The sequence below is a fragment of the Boleophthalmus pectinirostris genome, unplaced genomic scaffold (assembly GCF_026225935.1).
Source record: "Boleophthalmus pectinirostris isolate CB_2022bp ecotype Guang Dong unplaced genomic scaffold, ASM2622593v1 HiC_scaffold_5, whole genome shotgun sequence".
Classification (NCBI taxonomy): Eukaryota; Metazoa; Chordata; class Actinopteri; order Gobiiformes; family Gobiidae; genus Boleophthalmus; species Boleophthalmus pectinirostris.
In genome coordinates this window covers 23466156-23491528 of record NW_026571404.1, presented here as the reverse complement: position 1 = coordinate 23491528, position 25373 = coordinate 23466156, and the positions used below count along the sequence as shown (strand labels likewise).

Sequence of the window (25373 nt, the reverse complement as noted above, 5' to 3'; positions counted from 1 at the left end):
AACATGGCCCAAAATACATTATGGGAACATGGGATTCTGCGAAATGGAAAATTCCTAATTGAAGCTGGAAAATGTCCTTTGCAGCTGTCGCATTTTAACACCAAAACCAGCAGCAACTTCACCGCTCTGGCTGTGATGTTCTTGGCTTGAAATTTAATAGGATTTCTGTCTGCAAATAAAAGTTAAGGCTCAGACAGGGATCTTTGTGTATGACTGTGGAGTGGTACAGTATGGAGCAACCAACATGAGGCTAGAATGAGCTGCTCCACTGGTCTCCTGACAGGATGTTGAGGATTGCCAATCATTGTGCGTGTGTGTGTGTGTGTATCTGTGTGTGTGTTGGTTCCTTGTGTGCCTGTGTTTGGTTTTGGAGTCATGCAGCTGTTGATGGCTGTCTTGCCCAGGCTCCCTCCCACACAGAGGGCCTACAGTATTACAGGAGGGTGGCTATGGTGGTGAGACTGCATGCTCTTTGTTTCAACTCTTCTCCAAAATGTGGTCACTTCAAATATGGCATATACAGTTATATTCATAGTCTGCTCTAGTTCCTGTGGAAGCCTAGCCTGTTGACTATAACAATACTGAGTGTGCCTCTTTTTATTCAGCAACAATATATTTTGTCATAATATAACAATGGTATGATTTGGTAGCATGCGCCGTGTACTAGAACAACTCAGACTCATTTTTAATTTATCCAAAGTCATCCAAAGTCATTTTGCTTTGTATCTTTCGCTCCATTTCTGGTCAGTCGGCTGTCCCATCTAATCTGAGAAAATGCTTTAGTTGTATTGAAACTAAACACCAACACCCATGTTTGAACAATGTCAGTAATTTATTTTCTTGGTAAAAATCAATTCCATTTTGAAAATACATGTTATTCTGAAAATATCTGTCTGGCAAGGACCAGGGGGCATGATGGCAGACAGACTGGCAGTGTTGAGAAACACAGGAGACCCCAGGATTATTTAACGGTTTACTGAAGCCCAGATGGTACTGCCCCTCCCTCTTATGCCCCCTGTACGGTGACATAACACTGCCAATTAGATCTCCTCCTCAGTGCTGTCACACCGAATCGGTGTCCACGTGGCAACCATGAGTCCAAGTGTCCTATTGGATGTTCTGCTCTTCTGCCCAGGCTGGAGATGCATGCTGGGCTGTTGGCATTTTGGTAAACCAGTCAGACTGTTTGGTCCCTTTTGGTTCTTTTGTTATTGACTCAAGTTTCTCTGTTATCCAGGCTTTCAATCCGGCCAGTTCTGTCATCCCTGTAGTTATGTCTTTTTATACTGCAATCTGTGACTGCAAACTGAGTTGCCTCTTTGGGATACATGTTTTTTTTGTTTTGTTTTTTTCTGAACCGAACGATGTAACTTTTCAGTTACAATAATTTTAATTTTATCACACTCTCCATTTTTTTCATATCTTTAGTGTAATGCCAACAAGACAGTGTTGTTATTGCAATGATGCATCATATTCAGTGTGAACACAAAAGCACAGTGCCTCTGCCAAGGCTACTGGATCAGCTGTGTAAGCACACAGTCACAGGAGGCAGTCTACAATGCTGCTGTCATCATGTTCTTGTATTGACAGAATTGGCTTCTCTGCAGCTGATAAAAATCATAAGTAATATTCTATGGAGATATGAATGACTGATTAAGCAGAAGACATGCACAAGGAAGCATTGACCTTTTAGAAACTTTCCTTTGAGTTCACCTTGTATTTATACTGGGTAAAATGTATGGTTTAAAAAACAAAAAAACAAAAAAAATAAAACCTGTTGCTGTGTCCCTGCTTTTGCCACCAGCCCGCAGATTCTTCCATTGTTTTGAGTCTTTGTTGACTTTGTTTAGTCCTTGTAGGCTCCAAAAATATTTGAAATTCCAGGCCCAGATGATGAGAGGATTCAGAGGCTAAGAGAGAGAACTTTTTGCTTTTTACCATGGATATTTTTAAAACCCATTCTGATCAGATCTTCTTGCACTAGACAAAAATATAGAAGACAGGAAGCAGCAACTGTGACCTTCAGCATCATTTGAAGGGTCATGTTAATGTGAGGTACTAACATTAAATCCAAGGACACTCCAGATCCCACAGGGAATCACAAAACTATTTAACAGAATGTGGAAAGGTCATTAAAATCATCCTCAAGTCCTGTTTTATTTTTTAAATCAAGTTTTATTTTTAAAATCTGTTTAATTTTTGAGTTTGTAAATTTGCTTATATATTCTGCTTGGTGAAATTTTTGTAACATTATGAGAAAACTCTACCTTGTATGTTATCTGAATTTTATAATGAGTAATTTTGTCACAGTTAAGTGGTGACTCTTCCATAGCAATGTTTACTGTTCCTATAGTTACTGGTTGATGAGTGATTGTAGAGCACGCACTGTACACTTTTTACCCAATCAGTGTAGAGGATTTGACATATGGAGGTATAACATTGATGGTAAATAATGTCACTATGACGATGCAGGTTAATAGGTTATTGATTTGGTAAAAGAGGAAGCTGTGGTCACTGCTGCTGTCATTCATGTGTTCAGAATTCATATGTTCAGATTGTGGTAGCCTATCACATGCATTTTACTTTTGTTCTTAGTAAGTTTGTTGTTTTTGATGTAGAAAGGGCCTAGTGAAGTCCATGTAATACAGTGGTCAGGTCACTTCCAGCCAAGTGGCAATAATAAGTTTAGCCCAGGTCCCTATGGATACAGAGACAGAGGAATGGGAAGAGGCCCTGAAGAAAGAGAGACTGAGACAAAAGCAGGAGAGAAACAAGGCTGTGAAAAGCCAGGACAAGGAAACTAGCCGATGGGAACTACATACCATTGGTCACAATTTTACTGCTCTGTTTGTATACTCGCGTTCTCATGAGAGGCACAAAAGGGGGCATGCTTATGTCAAAACCTAGAACTATGTTTGTAGGTTTTCATGGTTTCAGTTGTTGATATAAAAGAACAAAATCTGACAGCTCTATGATAAAAACTATTAAATTTTTTCTCACACTTCTCATAAACTGTGGAATTGTTTTGACAAAGTCCATTATTTCAATTGTCATGAGCCAAAAAATGCTAAAGTTTTTGTTTGTGTTTTGTTAAAGGTCCTATGTTGACTCTTGTGAGCTTTAAACCATGTTAGAATGTTGTTACCTCCTCCTTTGAGTATCCCTATATTATTAGTCTGTCTACATCCCCAAAGCTCAAAATGCTCTGTTCCACCATGTGATGTCATTTAACGGTAGTTTTCAAGTTAACAGTTACCTTTTACCTTTAATTCTGTAGAGACAGGCAATTCCAAAGCTAAAATTATCCAAATGATTTTAGAGAAGTTTTAGGAGTTTAAACATTGGAGCACTTCCTGTATTACCACATGACATCACAAGTTGGAATAGTTTATCAGTTTGATAGAACAACTCAACCTAAATATACAGGGTTTGTGTGTTAAACATGTGTGAATGGAACAAAACACAACTTCAGGTATGTTTTGATGAGGAAACAACATTATAACATAAAGCAAATGGTGTAATATGGGTCCTTCAAAAGTCATGTCTTGGAAGTCTGGACTAACTACAAGCGATAAAGTGCATTCACTGGGCTAACTGCCAAACTTGTTTTTTTTTGCTAGTAAGTTACGCTAATGTTTTATTCACATCATTACTTCTGTACACATCATTGAATGAGTGCAGTCATCGCCCCTGTGAGGATGTGGCTTAATGCATTTTGCTAATCACGCAGTAAAACATTTTCTACGGGAATTGCTGTTGACTCCCCATGAAGGTTTGTAATTAGTTTGTTGCAGCAAATCCTAAAATCTCCCTAATAAACGCTCCTCCCTTCATTGCACAGAGAATCATTTTTTGTAGGCACACTCCAATGTTTAGACAGTGTGGCTTATTGGTCGTATCTCTAACACGTGGCCTGCATTTCTCTTCATGATCCTCCTCCGTGCTGTGTCCGTGTGTGTGTGTGTGTCTGTGGGCATGTGCGTGGGCATGTGCGTGGATGCCCAAGCTGACTTTAATGTAGGTTGTCAGATATAGGCTACCACTACTCCCCAACCTACTCAGCCAATCAGGGAGCTCGTAGATGAGAGGAGAAAGCGCAATGGCCCCCAGGCTTCAGTATAGTAATGTTACACAGAGCCTATTCACAGCACTGAAGTGGCGGCTTATCGACTTGTCTGGCCAATTTGCAGACTGTCTGTTTTTAATAGTATTTGTACATTTTAAGTCCTAATTCTCCTGTATCAGCAGGATCGAGCAGGAAGGGGGCATATCTGGAATCCCCTTTCTTATTATCACAATCATCGGCGCTAAGCCCATGTATTTAGACGCTTACTGAACTGTAAAAGGAGGCGGGAGGGGGGGTAGATATATGCATGCTTATTGAGCCAGGGGAAGACATCATAATTTGTTTTTTATGGCCACTATGTTTCTGTATGGCATGCTGAATTAGAATTGTAGTGTGGATGGAGTACGACTTAAGTGTTGTAGTCATTCTCTGTCACGTACCTTTGACACCCCATTGCCCTGCTCACTCTGATAGGATTACAACGTCCACAGTGCTTTTTAATTAAGGGTTAAATGGACCCCCTACCATGGATCCTGAAAGGGGGCTGTGGGCGGGACATGTGACCACTCATTCAGACCTGCATTAAAAGCAGCAGTGTCTCAACCTGATTAGCCTGATTTTAAGGGAGGGAGGGTGAAAGGCTAATTAACACATCCACTCTGCAGCCAGACACAATGCTTTTTTTTCTCCATTACATTTATCAACTGTACGAGTACGCTATATGTAGAGCCAGAGAGTATGGTATTGTAATTAGGTCTGTGCTATTCAGCTGGAGTCCCAAGTGACCATTGACTGAACTGTATGTCCTTGGAAATGTAAAGTCCTTCACCTTTCTCCTCTTTACCAGTTCAAGAAGTGAGGTTGAATAAAACATGTTATATTATACAATAAGGTTTATAAATGAAAACACAACAGTTTCCAGACAAGTGCCCAGATCCAGACGTGTATGCATGACTTCACATGTACTGCTGCACATGCGACTCTCCTTCCCCCATCTTGGTGCAGGTTGACCCCCTTATATAGGTCATGCAACATACATGCTTTGATCTATGTAGCAAAAGATTATGGCGTAAACTGCTAGCCAATGTCTCTCTGTGCCATTTTTTAAAGGGTTATTTTAGATAAACTGGGATCAAAATGCTGCTTCCCTTTTTACTCATGTCTGTTAATTCATTGGATTGTAAGTGTTCTAGTATTTTCCATGGCTGAAGCAATGTTTTCTTTTTGTATTTATTTTGTCAGACAATAAACAAAGGATTGGCTGTAGCGCTCCTAACTCAAAAGACCCAAGCTTATTATTGATGATTATTTTAGTTTATTCTTAGACCATACACAAATCCATTAATCTTACAATGAAAATGTGATCTGCAGCAGATTTAGTTGCTGCTACTTTCTATGTGCAATCCCTAAAAATCTAAATTAATAAAGATTAGAAATGACAGCATGATAAAAGTTTTAACCCACTTGGTCATTTTTATTGCTTACAAAGGGAAACACAATAAAGTCACTCGCAAATAGTACAGCCCAAAGCACATATCTCATCTTTATCAAACTAAACCCACTTAAACCTCACAGATCCCAGTCAGTCTGAAGTTGCGGCTCTGTCATCATCTCGTTTGGGAGGTCTGGGAATTGCCCTGGAGCATCTGTAGTTATCAAAGGTTACAAGTCATGCCCATATTCTGAAGCTTAGTGTTCATGTTCCCTTTTTTACGTAGAATTCCTGTAAAACTACTAAAACCATACTGTCTACAGTTACTGTTATGTAACTGCAATGAAATTGGAATATTTTTGAGGTAGCCATGACCTGTACATAGACAAAATGTTATGCATTCCACAGATCAGACACATGTTTTGACTGTTGAATTAACTTTTCTGATGGAAAGGGTTTGTATATTTATGTAAAACTATGCTAGTAATCTTAAGAGATGCAAATGTGATCTTTGTTTGTATGTGATAAGAACGCCTGAGCATGTGGTGCATGTGGTACTGTGTGAGAGGAATTTCTATGAGGCTCACTAAAACATGTTGACACCCGCGATATCTTCGCTCCTTATGCATGCTCTTTCTAAGCCCTCGAGACTAAAGACCATTTAACATTATACTTATAGGAATGTAAAAGGGAATTTTCCAAATTATAACAGATATGCAAGCTGAATTTTATGTAGCTTGTGATGATTTTTCCACTCACACTCAACTTAAGGGTGCACTGTGTAGCTTTTTGGTTGGGGTTTTGTCATCTGCTTGTTTCTCCAGCAGAAAAGTTGCACCTTTAACTCTGCAGGTTAGATTTACAGGCAACCTAGTGCCCTTATGTAAACTGTAAAGTCTCTTGGCACTCTGATGTGAATAACTTAAACCAAACTCTACTCTTCGTAGTCAACATTGTGCCAAACTGAGAAACTAAGATCAAGTTAATTTACACATCAGTGTCTGGAAATATCTTTTGCTTTTGATTCACAAACATTGTCCAGTTTATTCGTGATTGTCTGCATCTTGTAATGAAAATTTGTGTATTTTTCAGAAACCCCAAGGCCACAGTGCAGAGGACCAACAAGAAAGTAAACAATGACTCCACACTTCGGATCCAGAATCTATCCATTCTTATCAGGCAGATTAAATCCTTTTATCAGGTAAGGTCTCTTTGAACTCGTTTATTGTTGCTTGCTATTGAAAAATGTGTATTGTGCCTGGAAAAACATAACACACATTTATAGAGTCTGAAAACATAACATAACAAAGATCAAAAATATAAATCGTAATGATAATTTCAAAATAAGTAGCAAATATTATACAATAATCGCTAGTGTTTATATGTAATGATACGTGGAGTCCCGGAAAACACTGTGTTAGTAGTTTAGTTTCACTACTGTGAAATCAGGTGGAACTGTTGGATTTGGATTGAGTTTTTATTCTCTTGTACTTGTTATTTGTAACATCATTAGCTGAAGTGTCCATAGCTGTGTTTGTAGCTATGCAAACCTTACTATTTCTTTTAGTGTAGATGGCCCAAGTTGTATTCGAACTTTCTTCCTTGTTGGACTGTAAATGGAGCCTGTGTTCACTCAGTACATGTTTGTAAGTAGCAGCTGACGTGTGGCTGCACGTGTGATGTGGTCCAGTGACTCTTTCCAGATGCTGCTTTGGGCTGAGTACAAACACAGAGAGGTGACACTTCAGAAAGACCCAGATGTGGTTCTGACTCTCTTGCACCCATGAATAACGGCACTTCACTGAATGTTGGTGCAGTATTTTTTCTCAGATGAACTCTTGTGGTGAAAATTCCATTAATTTTACATGGGTATGTGAAAGCCTTGATGTAACATGTTTTTACATTGGCTCACAGTGAGCACCATGCAGGCCCTTATGAAGCGTGCTGTGTTTTCACAAGATGACTTCAATCACAAGTTCATCTGATAGCAACAGTCTTATCTCTCAGTGGAGCCCTTTTACTGCTCATTATCAGACAGTGAGGAAGTTTAAGAAATTACTGGATAACAGCAAAAAGAAATTCACATAAATTAGAGAAAAAACATGATACACAAGACATGAACATTACAGTAAATTAGCTAATCAATTTCACGGCAGTTGCTTTCTAGTTTGAGCATGAACAATTGTCAATCATTGTTTTTGGCAACTATTCAGAATTATGTGCAAATGTATTTGGAATGTTTGGATAATTGACAGTCTTTCAACAGGGATGCATGCAACAAAGATTATAATTCAGTATTTTTTGTTAGTCATAGTGTTAACAAAATGTAATCCCAGTGAATGAACATGAGTCATCCTGTCTATAGTTCAGTCTGTGATGGTTGGGCAGTTGTGCTGACAGAGAGAGAGATTTCCCACACTTCGACTTAGAACTCTGACCCATATCCTCAGGGCTGGTGCTCAAGCCAAGATGAAGGGAGTTACTCATTAATATATTAGAACTTTGCATAGAGATAGTTGAATTATACATGTTCTCTACTACTTCTAACATGGATCTTCTTTCACTGCCATTAGGTTTCTTCAGTGACTATGAGCAAACCCTGATAGTTCAAGCTAATGTTCAAATGAAAACCCAGATCTGGTTTTATATGTTAAAATAAAACAAATTCTCAGGCTGTAGTTATTTAGACTTTCTGTAGATTAATTGGGTAATGTTTGTCATTATTAGGTGACTAATTATTGTATTAGAATTAGAGGGATTTATATGGACCCCAGCAGAGGGGGAAAAAACACAGTGAGTTTTGAAAATGACTGGACACTCCTACGTTTCTGTGTACATAGTAAATTTTGCTCAAAATCCTAACAATTTTGAGATCCTCTGCTAGTGCCACAACAAACCCCCATTTAGTCAATTAATCACACGGGGAATGTCTTTAGTCAAGTAAGAATTTCCTACAGCCTGTGGACTACAGCCTTATGTTCTAGAAATACTGTAAAGGTTTAACTATTAAATCATCATTTAGTTTTGCCTCACACACTGGTTACCTACCACCCTATTAATCATCTCTGGGCTATCTTATTGAATACAATGAAACTGTTGTACAGGCCCAAACGGCGGCTCAGTTGGTTCAAATGGCTGGGACTGGGAGAATTATCTGTTCAAGAGTGTTAAGCAGTGATCAGTGCAGTCAGTGGATGATGAGATGATGGTAGACGTTAAGTAACTTGTTGGTCACAAAGGTTTAACTTGCCAAACTACATGAGGTCTTTTACAAATGCTACTTGGTCAAAAGCACAGTCTAAGAAAGCAGTGTTGGTGTGAATACAGCAATAATGCAACAATACCACACTTGTTCTTAGACTGTGATTTGTTAATCCTGTCTTTTTATCCCTGGGTTAGCCCTTTTGTTGAGGACCAGTGAAGACCACCTGCAGACTGACCCTCCACACAGTCACCAGTTGTCTGCCCCCTGGTTGCCCTCTCTGAGACTTAAATGGCCATTGATCATTACAAGTGAGCATTTGAAAGTAGACAGCTTAAGTTTCATTGCAACAGTACTCTCAAATTTGATAGTGTTTTGGCTGGTGTTGCAGATAGAACGTTTGATAGGGACATTTGAATTGACTTGGACTTGGAGAAACTTTATTGATCCACAGGGGAAATTATTTGGACATAGTAGCTCACGCATGTCAATATATTTTAATAACAAAGAGCAAAAGAGTAATGATCTAAATAAATAGCAAAAATAACAAGAGACTGGTGTCAAATAAGGCATAATTATATAACAAGATTTGCCATTGTAAAAATAATCAAGTATATTATCTGAGACACAATAGATTACTAGTATGTAAGTAATGATGTTTTTTTTTTGGTCATATTCCTGTTGCAGACTGTGGTCACAACCAAAAAGCAAACCTATTATTAAATCAAGCTGTTTCTCACTGCTGTTAATATTAATTTGCCAAAAATAGCCATGATATTGATCTTTTATTAAACACTATTGATGTGGTGTTCTCTTCTTGTGGTAACTTTGTCACTTATTGGTTTCACATTTCCGTGGCCATCTGGAGGCAGACAGACCCAGACCCCAGCTAATGGGCTTAGCAGGTCTTTAGGTTACTGTACCGCTCAGCACTTTCTTCATTAACTGTGTTGGAGCTTCACAAGCCCCACTGCTTTTCAATATGTATGTATAGACTGTTTTAAGTGATTGGATTTGTAATGCTGTTAAAAAGGAGGCACCATCTTTCAACCTTTAAATGTTAAAGGCCCTTGCTATATTACACAAAATTGACTCTTGTGAGCTTTAAGACATCTTATAATGTCATTATCTCACCAAAAACATACCTGAAGTTGTATTTTGTTTTATCCACCCATATTGAGTAATTCTGCATTACTAGGCTGTCTGCATCCCCAAAGCTCAAAATTCTCTGTTCCACTTTGTGAGGTAATGTAGTGGTAGTTTTCATGTTAACAGCTCCTTCTTTGATCAGTAGAGATCGACAATTCCAGGCCTGAAATCATCCAAATGATTCTAGTGAAGCTGTATGGATTTTAAAAACACAGTGGAGCTCTTACTGTATTACCACATGACATCACAAGATGGAACAGAGTGTTTTCGGTTCGAGAGAAGAGTGCAACCTAAATATGCTGGATTTGTGTGTTAAACGTGTGAATGAAACTCCAGGTATGTATTTGATGAAGAAACGACATTATAACATAGATCAGAAAGTGGCAAAATATGGGTCCTTATAAAACAGATCTGCAAACACAATCAAGTGTATTTTTTTTTTCAAATGGAATAATTATGTTCTTTCATGGGAGTACTACATAACATGAGTATTTTTTTTCTGCTTCATCACTTTAAGCTGTGGAGATTGTGTAGGTGGAATTACTATGTCTAGACTAGCTTTGATTTCCCACCGTGGTGTATATTTCAGTGAATTGCTGTAACCACATGAGACAATGTATTGAGTTTTAATGTTTAACCTATAGGCTCTTTCTGTGTGAGAAAGCTTCAATCCTGTCCAATAGGATATGACTTTTCCGGTTACTTATTGTACTCCAAATACTAAAGTCCACTGAAAACTCTACTTTTCGCTCTCAATGGTCAGGCCAAATATAACCCAGGCCTCTTTTTAATTTAGCGGCCTTGGTCTGGCATTCCTTAGCAGAGTAATACAGAGGAGCCCAGACCGGACAAAGACACATCCTTTACAACTTTATTTGATTCGACTTGAGAGACACCTTTTTATAACATTTTTTAGTAATATTATAAAAGTTTCTCTCCCCAGATTTGAAGCGATCCTGTTCAAATTGAGTATTGAGTTTTTACAGATAGCATTTATAATTTTTTGCATGCAGAAACTGATGACTCATGAGCCCTGACAGTATATTTTTTAGGGCCTATTTTTAGGAAGGTTTTGTATATTTTTCCCAAATTATATGATTTGAAATGACTACAAGCTCATCCACAAACCTGTTTTACTACAAAATGGATATGAGAGCTGTGTAATCACATTTTGAGCAGTGCTGTCTCCACACTAAACTGTTCAAATAAAGCTTTAGGCATTTTCTTTAGGCAGCTGATTTGCCTAAAGAAAATATTGGCCTCTGCAAATGATTTAAGGCTGGAAACTGATATACTCAACAATCCAACAGATATAGCAGTGTAACTCTAACTTCCAGGCAAAGCAATAACATAATGTAAACAAAGGGATGATGGACTTTTAATAGCCCATATATTTTTAAATTATGTACTGTTTTGCATTAGTGGTATATGTTTAGTAATGCATTGTTTGGCGTTTCATCTTTAGTCTTATCTGAATTGATTATTTTATTGCATTTTCTTTCTTTGAGCCATAACCATGATTTTAAAAGCTGTCTCTGTCCTCTTTTTGCCTGGCATTTCTTTGGGGTGTGGTTTAAAGTGCTGTGTTTTCACTATACACTAACACAGGCCACCATTCATACTTCCCTAGCTTCAGTTACTTTGGCTTTCTCTGGCATCTTTAGCATCTGAGCCCATCTGTGCTGTAACGGCTCTGATTTTAGCACCAACTTTGAACATTTTGCTTTACTTGTGCCCATTACGCTTTGGGGTCAGAGGGTCTTTCTATAGTATTCACATTTCAGCGACTACATGTAACCTTTTCTGTCTGGTGTTGTGCCTGTTTCTTGCGTGTGTGTGTGTTTATAAATGGGGGGTTGATCATTTCCTTCCTTGTTGACCAAAATCTACACAAAGCTGCTCTGTTTTTTGGAAGTTGTGACGCACTGCTTGAAAAAGGTGTATCTTCTTATAACAACAGCCTGAAATGGAGAGCTCTCTGCACAACTTTGCTTCCAGGCTGTGATAAAGTTTATAGCTTTCAATTAAGTGAGTCACACAATACATATGCTGCATAGATCTTATTTGTTTTTATAATGTCCTGTCTCTTGCATTAGTCAGATCAGCATGACTTTATGGACCTATTATATGGCTGTTTTGTTACTCCAGGCTAACGGTCTTTTGTAATGCTCACTCAAATGCTGCTTAAATACACTAATAGAGGAATAGAGTTTTTATGACCACTTTTTGCTTTGTACTGTGCTATGATGATATTTGAGCTGTAGAAGGTTTAATTATGAAGTTTTATGACTCATTATAGACTAGGAATGTAATAATAACCGGAATATTGTGATATCGTATCGTCAAATGTCTCTCAATAATATCGTTGGGCATCACAATATATCGAATCTCAAGTCTTGTTGCTTAAATTTATTTTTATGGTGCAGCAATAGCTAAAAGAATCTGATGGAACTGATCCTTTGGTCTGTTTCAGTCCAGTTTACATGATGAAATAACTTTAAAATGCCTTGACAAGCCTTTGGTTCTGTCATAAACCAAAGAAATAAGAAATTTGGATATTGTTACAACACTATTATAGACACAATCTAATTACTTAAATTGCATTCTCTTATTTGTTGCAGTTCATATATATATATATATATATATATATATATATATATATATTTTTTTTTTTTTTTTTTACATTTTTTGTACATTTAGAATACATTTTGGTGGATGTTTCTGCTTTATGGTTTGCTTTCATTAAATAGTTTTTTTGTCTATATTTACATCAGCAGTATATCGCTCTACAAAATGCATGGGAAAAAGCACAGTTTTTCGTAATTTATTTTCTGTTTCATTAAGTGTTTTATCTCATAATAACAGGCAAATGTGAGGTGTAATGAACTGTAGACGCTCAGTTGGTGTACAGTATTATTTATATTAGAAGCCGAAACCCCAAATGCCGTAGTTTGATAAAGTGAACAGGAAGCGTAATTGATGTCTGTTTTCATGTAGAGTAGGTTCCCGTATGCTGCAGCGGGAGTTATTTTCAGAGTGAGTCAGAGATGCATGAAAAGGAAGCCTGAGTTCTGTTAAGCCTGGTTCCTCTTTTCCAACAACAACTCAACGGGGCAGAGTACATAGGATTTCTTATGCAGACCTCAAATACAAGATAGATACTGTTCCACAATTCAAGAGTTTTAAAATGTATTTGACTATTTGGCCTTTCACTTCTCTAAAATCTCTTTGTGCATTTTCTTTTGTTTTGTTTAATTTTACCATGGCTTGCACTTTCATATAAATGCATTTATATCCTGCAATTACGGTTACATGAAGTTTTGGGAACTGTCAGCAGCACTGTAACACATAGGCTTGTCAAAATGTTCAAAACCCAGATACCACAACTAGTACAAAAACCTAGTACCGAATAGTATTAAGTACAATATACTTTTATTTTGTTTTGAAAATAACTTTGTCTTGTTTTAGAAAAGAGTGTTTTTGGTATGTCTGGTATCAAGCCTTTCCCTTAGTAATCTAACTTGTGTTTAGTGTTGTCACAATAATAATTTTCAATGAGGTTTTAGGCTTTGAGAGAGTGATAGACAGTTTCAGGCTGTAGTCTCTTATGTGCTTGTGAGTGTGACCAGTATGAAGTAGTGCCTGGGGTCATGTTAATAGCACTCAGGACTCTCCCCAGCCCACCTGCCTCCACCTTTTGAACTGAGCAGCAGGACTGACTCATTAGGGCCTCCAGGCTTGTGCAGAAACACACTCGTCTGATAGATAACACTGGTCGAACAAAAGGAACAGCGCACTAATGGCTCGTTCTCTGCTCCTCCTCCATGTGTAGGAGATGATCTGTCCATCTGTCAGACAGGAGACCCCACTGCTGGTCACTGTAGCAACTGTTGGGTTTGACTTCTGACCCCACTGTCATTTACTTTTGAAAGTTCAGTTGAGATCTCTGTTAGGAAGGAGGGAACTCATTGGCACCTGTCATCCATAGGGGTTCCTCTACCAACAAAAATCATAATTATTTTATGATTGATTGATTGATTGCTAACAGAAAGCACTACTCTATTAGAAGCTCTGTGACTCAAATTAGACTTTAATCTGAGCTTTGTTTTAGCCTCAGTCTGACAAGAAAGAGCTGATTTGATAGGGATTACAATAGGTGATATGTTTTGTGCTGTCTACAAGTCTCTCACACATAGCATTAAAGTCACAAGCTAGCAAGCAACAGTTTTTCAGGTAGTCACGCTCACCTTTTTAGTTGAAAATCAAACCCTAAATGGGACTATGAACGCCCATTTTGATCACAGGCTCCTGAAATTGTGTTATATTAATCCAGTTTTTAGACTTAAATGATATGTGCGTTTTGTCACCTCTGTAACTGTTGAACATTCTGCTAATGGAGATATATGTAGAACACCCCTGCGTGATGTCTCTGCAAAGCCACAAAACAAGTCACCTTTCTACTCCTAATAAATTGTGATTGTTATTTTTATCTATATTAAAATTATCTGTATTATTGTCCAGTCCAGTTCTGAGCAGCAGTAACTCAGTTATGTTCATCCACTGATCCAACATTAGTGAAGTTGGTTGAGCGGTCAAATCCACTTGAAGGATCAATTCCACCTCCCACAGGTGAATTGGGCAAGACACTTAACCTGCCTTGTCCCCTGGTGCCTGCATACTGGTGTACATCCTGTTTGTGAATGGGTGAGTGTTTTCTTGATGTAAGGTGCATTGAGTGCCCATTGGCAGAAAAGCACTATACATTTGACATCTTGCCATCCTGATTAAACTGGATCCTATACAGTAGAAAGGTATTTGACTTGACTGAGTTGTATTATTCTGTCACCTTTGAGAACAATAGAGGGAACTACAGAGAGCTGCTATATATTTTTATCGTTTACAGTGTATGTATCTACTGACTGTGAGAGAAATGGGAAGCATGCCTCTTCCTATTGTTGGTGGAAATAACCCTTCATGATGATAATCTGTGCGGTTTTTCACTAGAAGATAAGTCCACAGTGCTGAACCCCAGAGAGGCTTTCGTGTGTGTGTGTATGTTTGTGTGTGTGTGTGCATATAACATGAGAAAGTACAGCATTTGTGAAGCTATGCGCTTTTTTCATACATCTATTACTATGTGTGTCAGACTGGTGAGGTTGGGGAGGATAAACCCATCGCGTGGTTTCTATGGTAACCCTCCAGTTCTGCAGAATGGGTGTGATTCAGGCTTTCAGGGTTCAGCCGCACATGCACAGGCGAACGCACAATTAGCCCCCTGTTACAACCACGCCAGCAGCGGAACTGGCACTTTGGTCGAAGGATGGGAAAGAGTCGTACAGAGGTGTGTGTGTTTAACGGTCCAAGTGTTTGTGAGGTTAAGAACAGTGCAGCCTTATAACCTCTGCACTGACCCCAATTTAGCACACATACTCATGCCCACAGCTGTATCTACTGTAAGGGCTGGACTGTCTCGCCCTTGACATGCAGAGCCGCAGTAGTACTGTGTGTGGGAGGGACTGCCTGAGCTTTTCTCCAGGCGACGACGTTTCAGACAAATTTCTGTTGTCAGTGGTGAGTGTTTTAGTCCATGGGATGTTGTCCACTTATAAACAATCGAGCAGGCAAGGCTTGGTTATCTTTCCTGTTTACGAAATGTAACAAAATATACATGCCTTTGTTCTAAATTTATATAGACATAGGGCTGGCTGAAAGATTAATTGCAGTCAAATCAAAATTGTAATTTGAATGGATATCAAAATATATCTTATTCTGCAATCTGCATAAGAACTGCTAACTAGTTTTTCAGTTCATATAAACTATTTTTGTCAATTCAGGATGGGTTTAAAATGTGAAATTTTAACAGAATCCTATTATAAAAAAAAAAAAAAGAAAGAAATGTAACCACAAACGCAGTTATATTTATTACATTTTTTTCCAAATCCCGCAAAATCTGGATTGGATATGTATTTTAGTGTCAAATCTTATCTTCTTCTCTATCTTCTTCTTGGGGATGGGCAATAGGTCACACTACTAAATTATATTGCTGATAGAAACTATGATTCACACAAAATGTTTAATTGAATCTACTCAATGTACCTCCTTGAATGTAGAAATACAAACACATTTTCATTTCTGATCATATTTGATATTATATTATAGTATTTTTTCAACATTGATAGGTCTGAGATTTTCAATTATCAATTACTAACTTAAGTCTGTCTCTCCATATAACAAAAAGAGACAAGTAAAGTGAATACTTGTGACTGCATTTGACATATTCTTTCTTAACCTTTGTTTCCATCTATCAGACCAAGTGTCGCTGTGGGATGGAAGATGAGCCACTGTTGAGGGACTCTGCATCCTGCTAGAATCAATAATGTACTGATGTAGAGGAAGGAAAGGGGGGGGGGGAGGAGGACAACGAGGAGGGAGGGGGTGAAGGATGGAGAGCCGTGTCAATCCTGCGTGCCTGGAGAGAGAAGTGATCAAATCAAAGCAGCAGCTCATCCCTCATCTTCTCTCCATCAAATCTTCCAACTGTTTATTTCTTCTAGTGTAGAAAAATCTCAGACTTGATATGTAATACTTTTTGTTTAAATTTCTTTTTTCACATTTCCATTTTTTTACTATTAACACAATACAATGGTAGTTTTTACTGCTACAATATTGTAAATTGTATAGTACTTATATACAGTAGATTAAGACTAATTCTAAAAATACCCAAGAAAGATCTGATTATTTCCTATTTGGGTTCCTTTTGATCTAGTTCTGACATTGGTTTCAGTATTGTTTAGAATCTGGATTTTTTTTTTTTTTACAACCCTAATTCTAATTTCTTAGATCTTTTTTTGTCTTCCTGACCACCTTCCCCACAAATTATTCCAGGTACGGTTTAAGGATTAATGCATTTAGAGGAGACAGCTTTGAGTTTTTTTCCATCTGTTTTTCACTGCAGTAGAGAAATAAGCTGTGTGTGTTGACTCATGTGAATCTCTATGACATGCTGTTGTGTGGTGACTGCTCGCTCCTCTGCAATGTCCATCATGTTTTATGTATGAGAGCTAAGCCTTTACCCACTAATCCAGGCCACATATTACTCCAGTTATTTAGCACTGCAGCTAATCCCTGATGTCTGTCATTTTGTGCTCATCCACAAAACCATGTGCACAGCAACATTTGAAGCATTAGGTAAAGCGTGCGGAATCCAGGCAGTGTGGGTTCTGTGCTCACTAAGAGGCAAAAGGAAAATGGTGGAATTTAGGGCAGCAGATTATATGAATTTGTATAAAATTTGCTAACCCTGTACTTTCTGCCTTTACGTACAAACATGTTTGGAAATGCATGGGATTAGTTATTTAGTGTTGGAAACACATGCAATAATTGTCAGAAAAATAATGGTTAGATATTTTCTAATGGTTCCTAGCAACTTAAGCTATAAATTCAGTTTAAAGTTCACTACACTACACACCTGCCGCTCTGAGGAACAGGTGTAGACAGTAGAGACAGGTGCTCAGAGACAGGTGCTCAGAGAAAGGGCTGGGGCGGACATACATACAGTGTGCCTGGTTCACTTTGCTGATGCCTGTTTTCACCCAAACAGTTGTTCAAGGCTAAACAGCTGTACAGTAAAATCTGAGTAAACAAAGCCTTTCTGCGCTCCCACACATTATTTATAGTCTCATTTTCATTTCTGTACTGTTATGTGATATTATAGTGTGCTTTTGATAAATAACATGGTTAATAGAAAATGTATTCCATTGTTTTATATTTTTGGAAAGAAGCACTTCCGACCTACATTTGACTCTTAAGGCAACGGCAGCTGATTTATCCCAGAGCCTGGTCATCAGTGTTGACCAGTGCCAGCAGCCGTCACTGTAACACTGAGTCACTGTGAAAGTAGCAGACTACTGAGTGCTCATTTAGTGAAGACACTCTACAATGGTCGTATTGAAAATTTCATTTTTTTTACTTTAATGAATTGGAAGAGTTTTCATGTTATTATAAGCAATATTTACCTTTTACACTTTATACATGTATGTGTTTCTGTTTTGTTCTTATATGTGTGTTATTGATTCACCTGCCCTGTTGGATTATGAGTTTACAGGGTGATAAAGCCAAACAAACACTGTTGACACTATCCAATACTGCAGACCCCTGATAGTGATGATATACCACAAAGTGTTTACAAAGAAACACATTTGTGGAGACACTTAGAGCAACAAACACACATCAGAGCACAATGCTGTGGACAGTGCTGTCCAAGCAGGGATGTATAGTACACTCACATGAACACATTTTCTGCTTCTTTTATCACCTGGGTGAGGTAATGCAATATGTATTGGACAGATGGCTGTGGTGAAAAGGGCTCTGTGAAAACCCTTGACTTATATAAAGCAGTTTAAATGACCTCAGCAGTAACATGTCTCCACTGGGCAAATCCCCAGGTCAGACGAGTTCAAACTACAGTAGGCCATAAGGTACACATGAAATATTGATGGTAGCCTAGCATGTTTTCTCTGCTTGACACACTGAGCTTGACCTGTGAGGGTTAAAGCTATGAAAATATTTTTGGCAGGCAGCCCAGACATCCCGTTTTAGGAAATTCTTTTTGGCATTTCCCATTTTCTAACCAGATAACTTGTTCACAACTGCCTCCTTGGATCCAGACCATCCCTGTCTGTGCAGATGTCTCCTTCAGGCGTGTTGTGAATAGAAGTGCTCTGATTCATGGTGGTTGTTGTGACTGACAGGCAATCCCTGTTCTGAAAGCATACATCTGAAATACAAATGTTACGAAGATTTGTGGTGTTATTAGATAAACATAGTATTTCTAAAGTTGTGAATGTCTGTGTACTATTCATTCATACTAATAAACCTTATTTTTTTTCTAAGATTTTTTTTTTTTGTTCTGTTTTGACAGGAAAGTCTACAACAGCTGGTGATGATGCCTTTGCCAAATGTGCTGGTCCTAGGTCGAAACCCTCTTTCAGGTGAGACATCTTTTGTTATGTACTAAATACATTAAATTATTCATATAATATTATATTATTATATTATATTGCCTGGTGATGGTAGTAGGAATAGTAGTAGGTACTAGGTTGGTCGTATTTATATATTTGTAATAACAGGAGCAGAATGCACACCAATAAGACTTTTGTTTACATTTCCTGGTAGTCACATGTCAGATCATCACTCTGTCTAAGTTGTTGAAGGATTTATGGTCTTTGCTAAACAGCTAAATTTATGTGTAACCTGTTTTGCTCTATCAGCTGTCTTCAGATCTCACCACAGACATTGTCATTATGTCATGGTTTTCAACACATTTCCATATACTGTATTTGTGTCACCCTGTAGCAAAAGGATGGGAGAATAACAACTGCACGGTGCTGAGAATGCTACTAACATCAATTTGCTGTACAATATACTTGATACCTGAGTTGGGGCACTGGATTAGAGCGTAGATCACAAGTATGTTATCTTAAGGAGGTAAATAAAGTGTCTTTGGGAGAACTCACAGTTCACTCTAATTAGGCCTGTCACAATAACACATTTTGAAGTAAGATTTTTCCACTAGTGCAAGAAAAAAGTACCCACTATAAATATTGACCTCCAAAAATATTATCCCATCTGTCATGTATTGAACGATAAATCCATATACAGTAATAGTAGTAATTATTGTGATCGGCCTAACTGATTCCTTAAATCTATCTGCCTCTCACTCAGCATGACAGGTTGACCTATTAGACGAGAGTACACAGAAGCAAAGAGCTGAACAGAGAATTGCTGAATCAAAATATGCCAATTCACCAAAATAGCTAATCATTTCAGGAATCAGGTCACAAATAAATTTTCACCAACATATAGCAGACCACTTTTATTAGTATCCTCATGAGCCACATAGTAAACTCCTTCAGTCTCCCAGTCAGACCAGTGGTTCTGTAACTGGCAGCTGAAAGTCATTGGCCATGTGGCTTTTATTATGCACCATTATGGGCAAGGGGTTTGTGTGTGAGTGATTGTGGATGGGGGAGGGTCGTCTTCCAAACAGTTCAATGCGGGAATGGACCCTCGTGCCCCCGAGGCTCGGACTTAACCCTGTTTTGTTTTGTCTACACATGGTACACATGCACAGTCAAACCCAGGGACATAGGCCGATTTGTGTGCTCACATCAGGCAAAGGGGGAACTGTACATTCTTTGTTTAGTCTGTGCCACATACTATGAAGTATCACACAAAACCTTGTCTGATCTTTTGGAAAGCTCTGGTAACTTTAGATGTCTGACAAGGGTTTTTCATTATTCACAGGTCTATTGAAATTGCATTAAAAAAAAGATTGCATATTTTGTGTAATTGCCTGATTTTGAACTACTGCAACTAGTAATTGTTTTTTAAATGACTGATGACAAATTCAGTAATTATCTGATCAAGACACATTGAAAATAATTTTGAACTAGAAATAACTGTTTTACTAATACCTGACAAATAAATAATTGCTGACTAGTTGAAAAGCCTGTCACAATAACAAACTTTGAAGTGCAATATATTGATTATGAAAATATCATGACAATATCATGTGGCCAGCAATATATATAAACAGTACAATGAAACACTAAAGTATAATCTTATGTATGATAGATAATCGACCACCTACAACTCAAATGTTATTGTGTAGGTCTAATACAATGTAAAAGCAAGAAAAATGCCCCCACTAGTGTGAAGAAAAGGGACATGTGGTAAATATTGAGCCTGAAAATATATTGTTCATCTAGCATATATTGAATGATAAGTCAATATAGTAATTATCATGACTACTGAAATGGTCATTAGTGCGCCCTAATGTGTGGACTTTAAATTAGATTTGAATAATACTTATAAAAACCTAAAGCTGGACAATCCACAGCTAAACCTGGATTATGAGGTTCAAATAAATCCAGTGTTTTCCAGACTATTTAACTCACTATGTCAGTAAATATTTACCAAAGACTTGTGTTAAGACTATGTGACTGTTTTCACTCTTGGCTATTGATTGATTATTGATTGTTTTTCTCCATAGCGATTATATTTCCATTTGTCAGATATTGTTGTCGATTTGTATCGATTTGTATTTGTGCCTCTGGAGGTTATACGAGAAGCGCACAGACTTACTGGGTGGACGCTGAACACATCTTTTCAATGACTCAGCACACTGAATGACATTAAACACCTGTCAATAATGCTTCATCATGCCTGCATTGTTTTGTCACCAGTGTGTCATGGACCAAAGGGGGCGTGTTTAGTTGTTACACACCCAAGCAAATACAATTTATTTCTTATATGACGGTGGTATCAAGTCATATCCTCAAATAGAGACTGACAATGGCTGAGCAGGAAGAGGGTTTAGTCAGTGTCCTCACGACCCTTGGTTTCCTGTAGTTGGGATGGAGCAGAGAGTGAGCAAAGGGGAGGGAATATGGGGTGATAGTTGAGTAACATATGCAGTCACAGGAAGTGGAGAGGATGGCAAGGTTTTAAGAAGTGGTACACTGTGAAAAGGCTAATGGATAAAAGGGCAAGTTAGCATGTTATAGTTCTCATTAGGATTTGATCATTGTTACGATACAGGATGCAATAATATTAAGTATCACATGGCAAAAAATTCAGTAATCAGTATTAAGCAGATATTTCAGTATTTTGCACACTTGTACTTCTCATTTTATTAGTTATGTCAGTGTCAAATATTAAGTAGTCGGGTTAAGGCCCATTTAGTTCTTTTAACTAGAAGCCCTGATCCGTATTCATATTACTATAAACTACTTAGACGTATCGACTTATCATTCAATAAATGATAGATGGAACGATATATTTTGGGGCTCAGTATTTATCATGTGTACATTGTCTTTGAAAAATGGGAGGATTTGTTATTTTAAATGTAATAAGATAAAATCTGCGCTGTAGAGGGTTGAATAAATAAGTTATCTAGCAAATTATTGGCTAATTCATCTATTTATTTGTTGCAACTCAGGCCTTTTGAATAATACTGTATTTAAAATGGTTTACAGGCATTATCCTGCTTTATTTCTTTTGTATCAGTAGTATGAAGTTTCAGTGTTATTATTATTATTATTATTATTTATCATTATATATTATAGTAGTATTTATCATTATATTTCTCTGTAGCAATATATAGTGCTTCAGCATTTGTTATTGTGACAGCCCTACTGATCTGTGACTTGGGAAAGATCTAACGCCTCCGATTGCATTTGTTGGTAAATTTTTGCTGTACATTTTGTTCATTGCCATTAAAACATTCAAACTTGTATTCAGTTCTGTATGCAGTGTGATGTGAAGGATGAGAACCACACAAGACAGCTGAGACAGGAATCTCCCCGTCTGTTGCAGCTAGGGGCTCCTCTTGTCTATTTCTAGCCTTCACCTCACTCCCTTCTTCAGGCTCCTCCACTCTCTTTACATCTCCTCTGTGTTTGTATTGCTGTTCGTCTTTTCTCCTCTCTTCCTATTGTCTCACTGCTTTTATCTACCTCTCTTCCCTGACTCTATAAATTATTTAACCTGCCAGAGTCCCTTATCTTCCAATGCGTTTGCAGCATTAGATTTGTCAGACTTAATCCTTTTCCTGCACTGGATCCTATAGCGTCTTAAAAGTGCTGCAAAGCCCTGAAGCAAAGAAAGACATTTTTATCAGCCATTACTATTCTTATGCTCAGGATTATTATTCTCATTATTCCCAGTATTCAGCAGGCATATGTTGATTTGAATGTGGTGATTTGACAGTTTTCAGGCTGGCATTGACACTTGTAATTAGCAAAGCCCACACATTTGTAAAAGACTGCGCAGGAAAGCAGAGGGCAATTATTCTAAATGAATCACAAACCACATTTATAATCACCATTGGAAGACTGTTTTATAAGAAATTGTACTACTATAAATTGTACAATAACACATTTTATGGTTATTGCAAATGCTAGTGTAAAATAATATCAGTAATTGTACTATTTTAATTGTAACATTACTCCTGTAGCTACACAGTGCGATCCTGGTCTCTGTTGATTCTGAAAAAATCTGTAAAAATTGATTTAAATCAGTTGAGGACTTTGGAGGACTGAAGGTATGTCAATGAGACACTGACAGTATTTTGACTGATTGTTTCTCCCATAGGAAGTGCCTCTGCTGAACCCACTCATTATAATACTACTTGCTTATCTGAGGGTAATTATTTTCTGTTAAATGATCTCTCTATTTTCCACTTACACAGCGTCAATTACCTGAGGCATGAAATTGGATCAAACTGTTACTAGAGTGGATGCATTGTATGTTAGTGCTATAGCCTTGAGTACATTTTGTATTTTTCAGTGCACCGTGCCCTTCGTGGCTATTGCTAATCTGGATTTATTATTGGTGTTGGCACTTGCACCCCCCCTGGGCGTTATAATGAGCAGGCTTATGTGAAATACTCTATAATAGGTGAACATGCACACTTAGGCCTGTCACAGAAATTTCAAGATCAACTTATTGTTCAATATACGAAAGGTGAAACAATATTTTTTGGGGTCAGTAATATTTATCATGTACATATTTTCTTTGCACTACTGGGAAATTAGTGGTTATTTTTTGCCTTTATGATAAAATTTGAGCCTTAAAAGGTTGAATTAAAATGTCTATGTGTTTCTTTCTGCTATTTATTTATTGCAGCTCATGGTTTTTTAAACAGAATTCTACATTAAGAATAGTTTTTGTGTTTTAAATCTGCCATTGGGTTTTTGTGTCAGTGGCATCAGTTAGTTTCAATATTATTGTTTACTGTCTATATTTACTTCAGCAATATATCACGCTTTGTTATCGTGACAGGCCTATGCACACTCACACTGCAGCTCTCCACCTTCTTTAAAATGCGTGAGTTACTCAGTTCAAATGTATGCACCCAACTGGTTCCCTCAGAGGCTCAGATCCCTGGATGAGCTCAGGCCTGTTGGTAGCAGCTGTTTTTCAGTTTCAACATTTTTGACAATACGCCCCGGCATGTGCAGCTCTACAGGAAATTCACACTGCACATCCTGGCACTGACATGAGAATATGGATTAGTAAATGTTTCTGAAAGGACTGTTTGCTCTAAAGGCATTGGATTCGGTTACATTATAAGCAGAATTATAAAACACCGTTGGTAACCGTGGGTAACCTGTGTGGCTAACCTATGTCAACGTGATTGATATTCTGTTTATTTTGTTTACACTGAAACACTATAAAAATATGCTGGGTACATTATGATGCCCTAATACAGTTGTGTTTGTCTGTTCCAGTGCAAGGCTTGGATGAAATGAAGAAATTACTGTTGCTGCTATTGGGCTGTGCTGTCCAGGTAACAAACATGCACTCACACTGACATAAAAATGATCAAATAAAATAGACAGAATTTAATCTTTCTTGCTACACATACAATAGAAACAATTTAGCCATATTTACTCTCATTTCATATGATCCTAATTTTATGATTCAGTGTTGTCAAATTTGTAGTACAGTTACACGTGTGTTTTCCAGGAATTAATAAGTAATTAGTAAATTTGATTTGGGGGAAATGTAGTTTGCTGCTTACGATAAAAAATAATCTCTTTAACACAGAACCTAATGGTGTTAAATAGATGGCACTGATAATGTTGGCTGGGTAATACAATGACCCTATTCAGGCTGAGCTAAATTACATTTTAAACAGCTGCGATAGCCCTCCACCATCTCCATTGTAAATATATAAAAGACTCCTTACTCATATTTGTTTGAGTTGTGGCTACTGCATATAAACAAAATGCATTAGTAAATCTTGCCTTTTATTCATGAAAATCATTGAGACTTGGGTTTAAAAATACATGAATACCAGAATAAACATGAATTTATTTTCTCTGCAGTGTGTGAAAAGAAGGAGGAATATATTGAACGAATCCAGACTTTGGATTTTGACACTAAAGCTGCTATAGCATCACACATTCAAGAGGTATGTTTATTTTATACATTCTGTAGAGTAATATCAAAAACAGATCAGAGAATAATTCCAATTTTGTTTTTACAGGTTACTCATAATCAGGAAAATGTGGTGGACCTACAGTGGATGGAAAGTGGAGACGTGCCCCCTGAAGACCTAGACAGTCTCTCCCGAAATCTGGCGTTCCACCTGAAACACTTGGTGGATGAGAGAGACACACAACTAGAGGTAAGAGAGTAGCATGAATGAGGAAAAGCTCCAGTGATTTTATTTGGCTGTTTGTGTGACTTGACTTCTCAAAACTAAAATTGACTAATAAAATGAGTGAGTGCTTTGGCTTTGGATGGCAATGTGGAAACTTTTCTCTTTTTGCCATGACCGCAGAGCTGCCTCAGGAAGGAAGGGTTGAAACTGTTAACTGTGTCGTGGATAAGGACTCCACGTGTGTTTCTGTGTTAATGCATTAAATGCGTCATTACACTAGGTTCCAGCTCAGAGGGGGCAGATGCCCTGGACTGATACAACCAACTTTGTCTATCAGAGTTTTAATAGCCTC

At 37.7% G+C, this 25373-nt stretch overlaps 1 protein-coding gene across 14 annotated transcripts in view; it reads left to right on the top strand.

Annotated features, from left to right (window-relative positions):
* The window catches only part of LOC110156825 (girdin), a 53710-nt gene that overhangs the window by 1933 nt on the left and 26404 nt on the right, over window positions 1–25373 (top strand). For 10 of the 14 annotated variants that reach the window (XM_055162812.1, XM_055162816.1, XM_055162814.1 and 7 more), the window contains exons 3-8: window positions 6591–6699; window positions 18770–18839; window positions 23005–23055; window positions 24144–24202; window positions 24746–24829; window positions 24905–25045. In XM_055162812.1, the coding sequence (XP_055018787.1) occupies window positions 6591–6699; window positions 18770–18839; window positions 23005–23055; window positions 24144–24202; window positions 24746–24829; window positions 24905–25045 (514 nt within the window). The remainder of the gene's footprint in view (window positions 1–6590; window positions 6700–18769; window positions 18840–23004; window positions 23056–24143; window positions 24203–24745; window positions 24830–24904; window positions 25046–25373) is intronic. The other 4 variants (XM_055162820.1, XM_055162819.1, XM_055162818.1 and 1 more) reach the window with 1 other exon arrangement.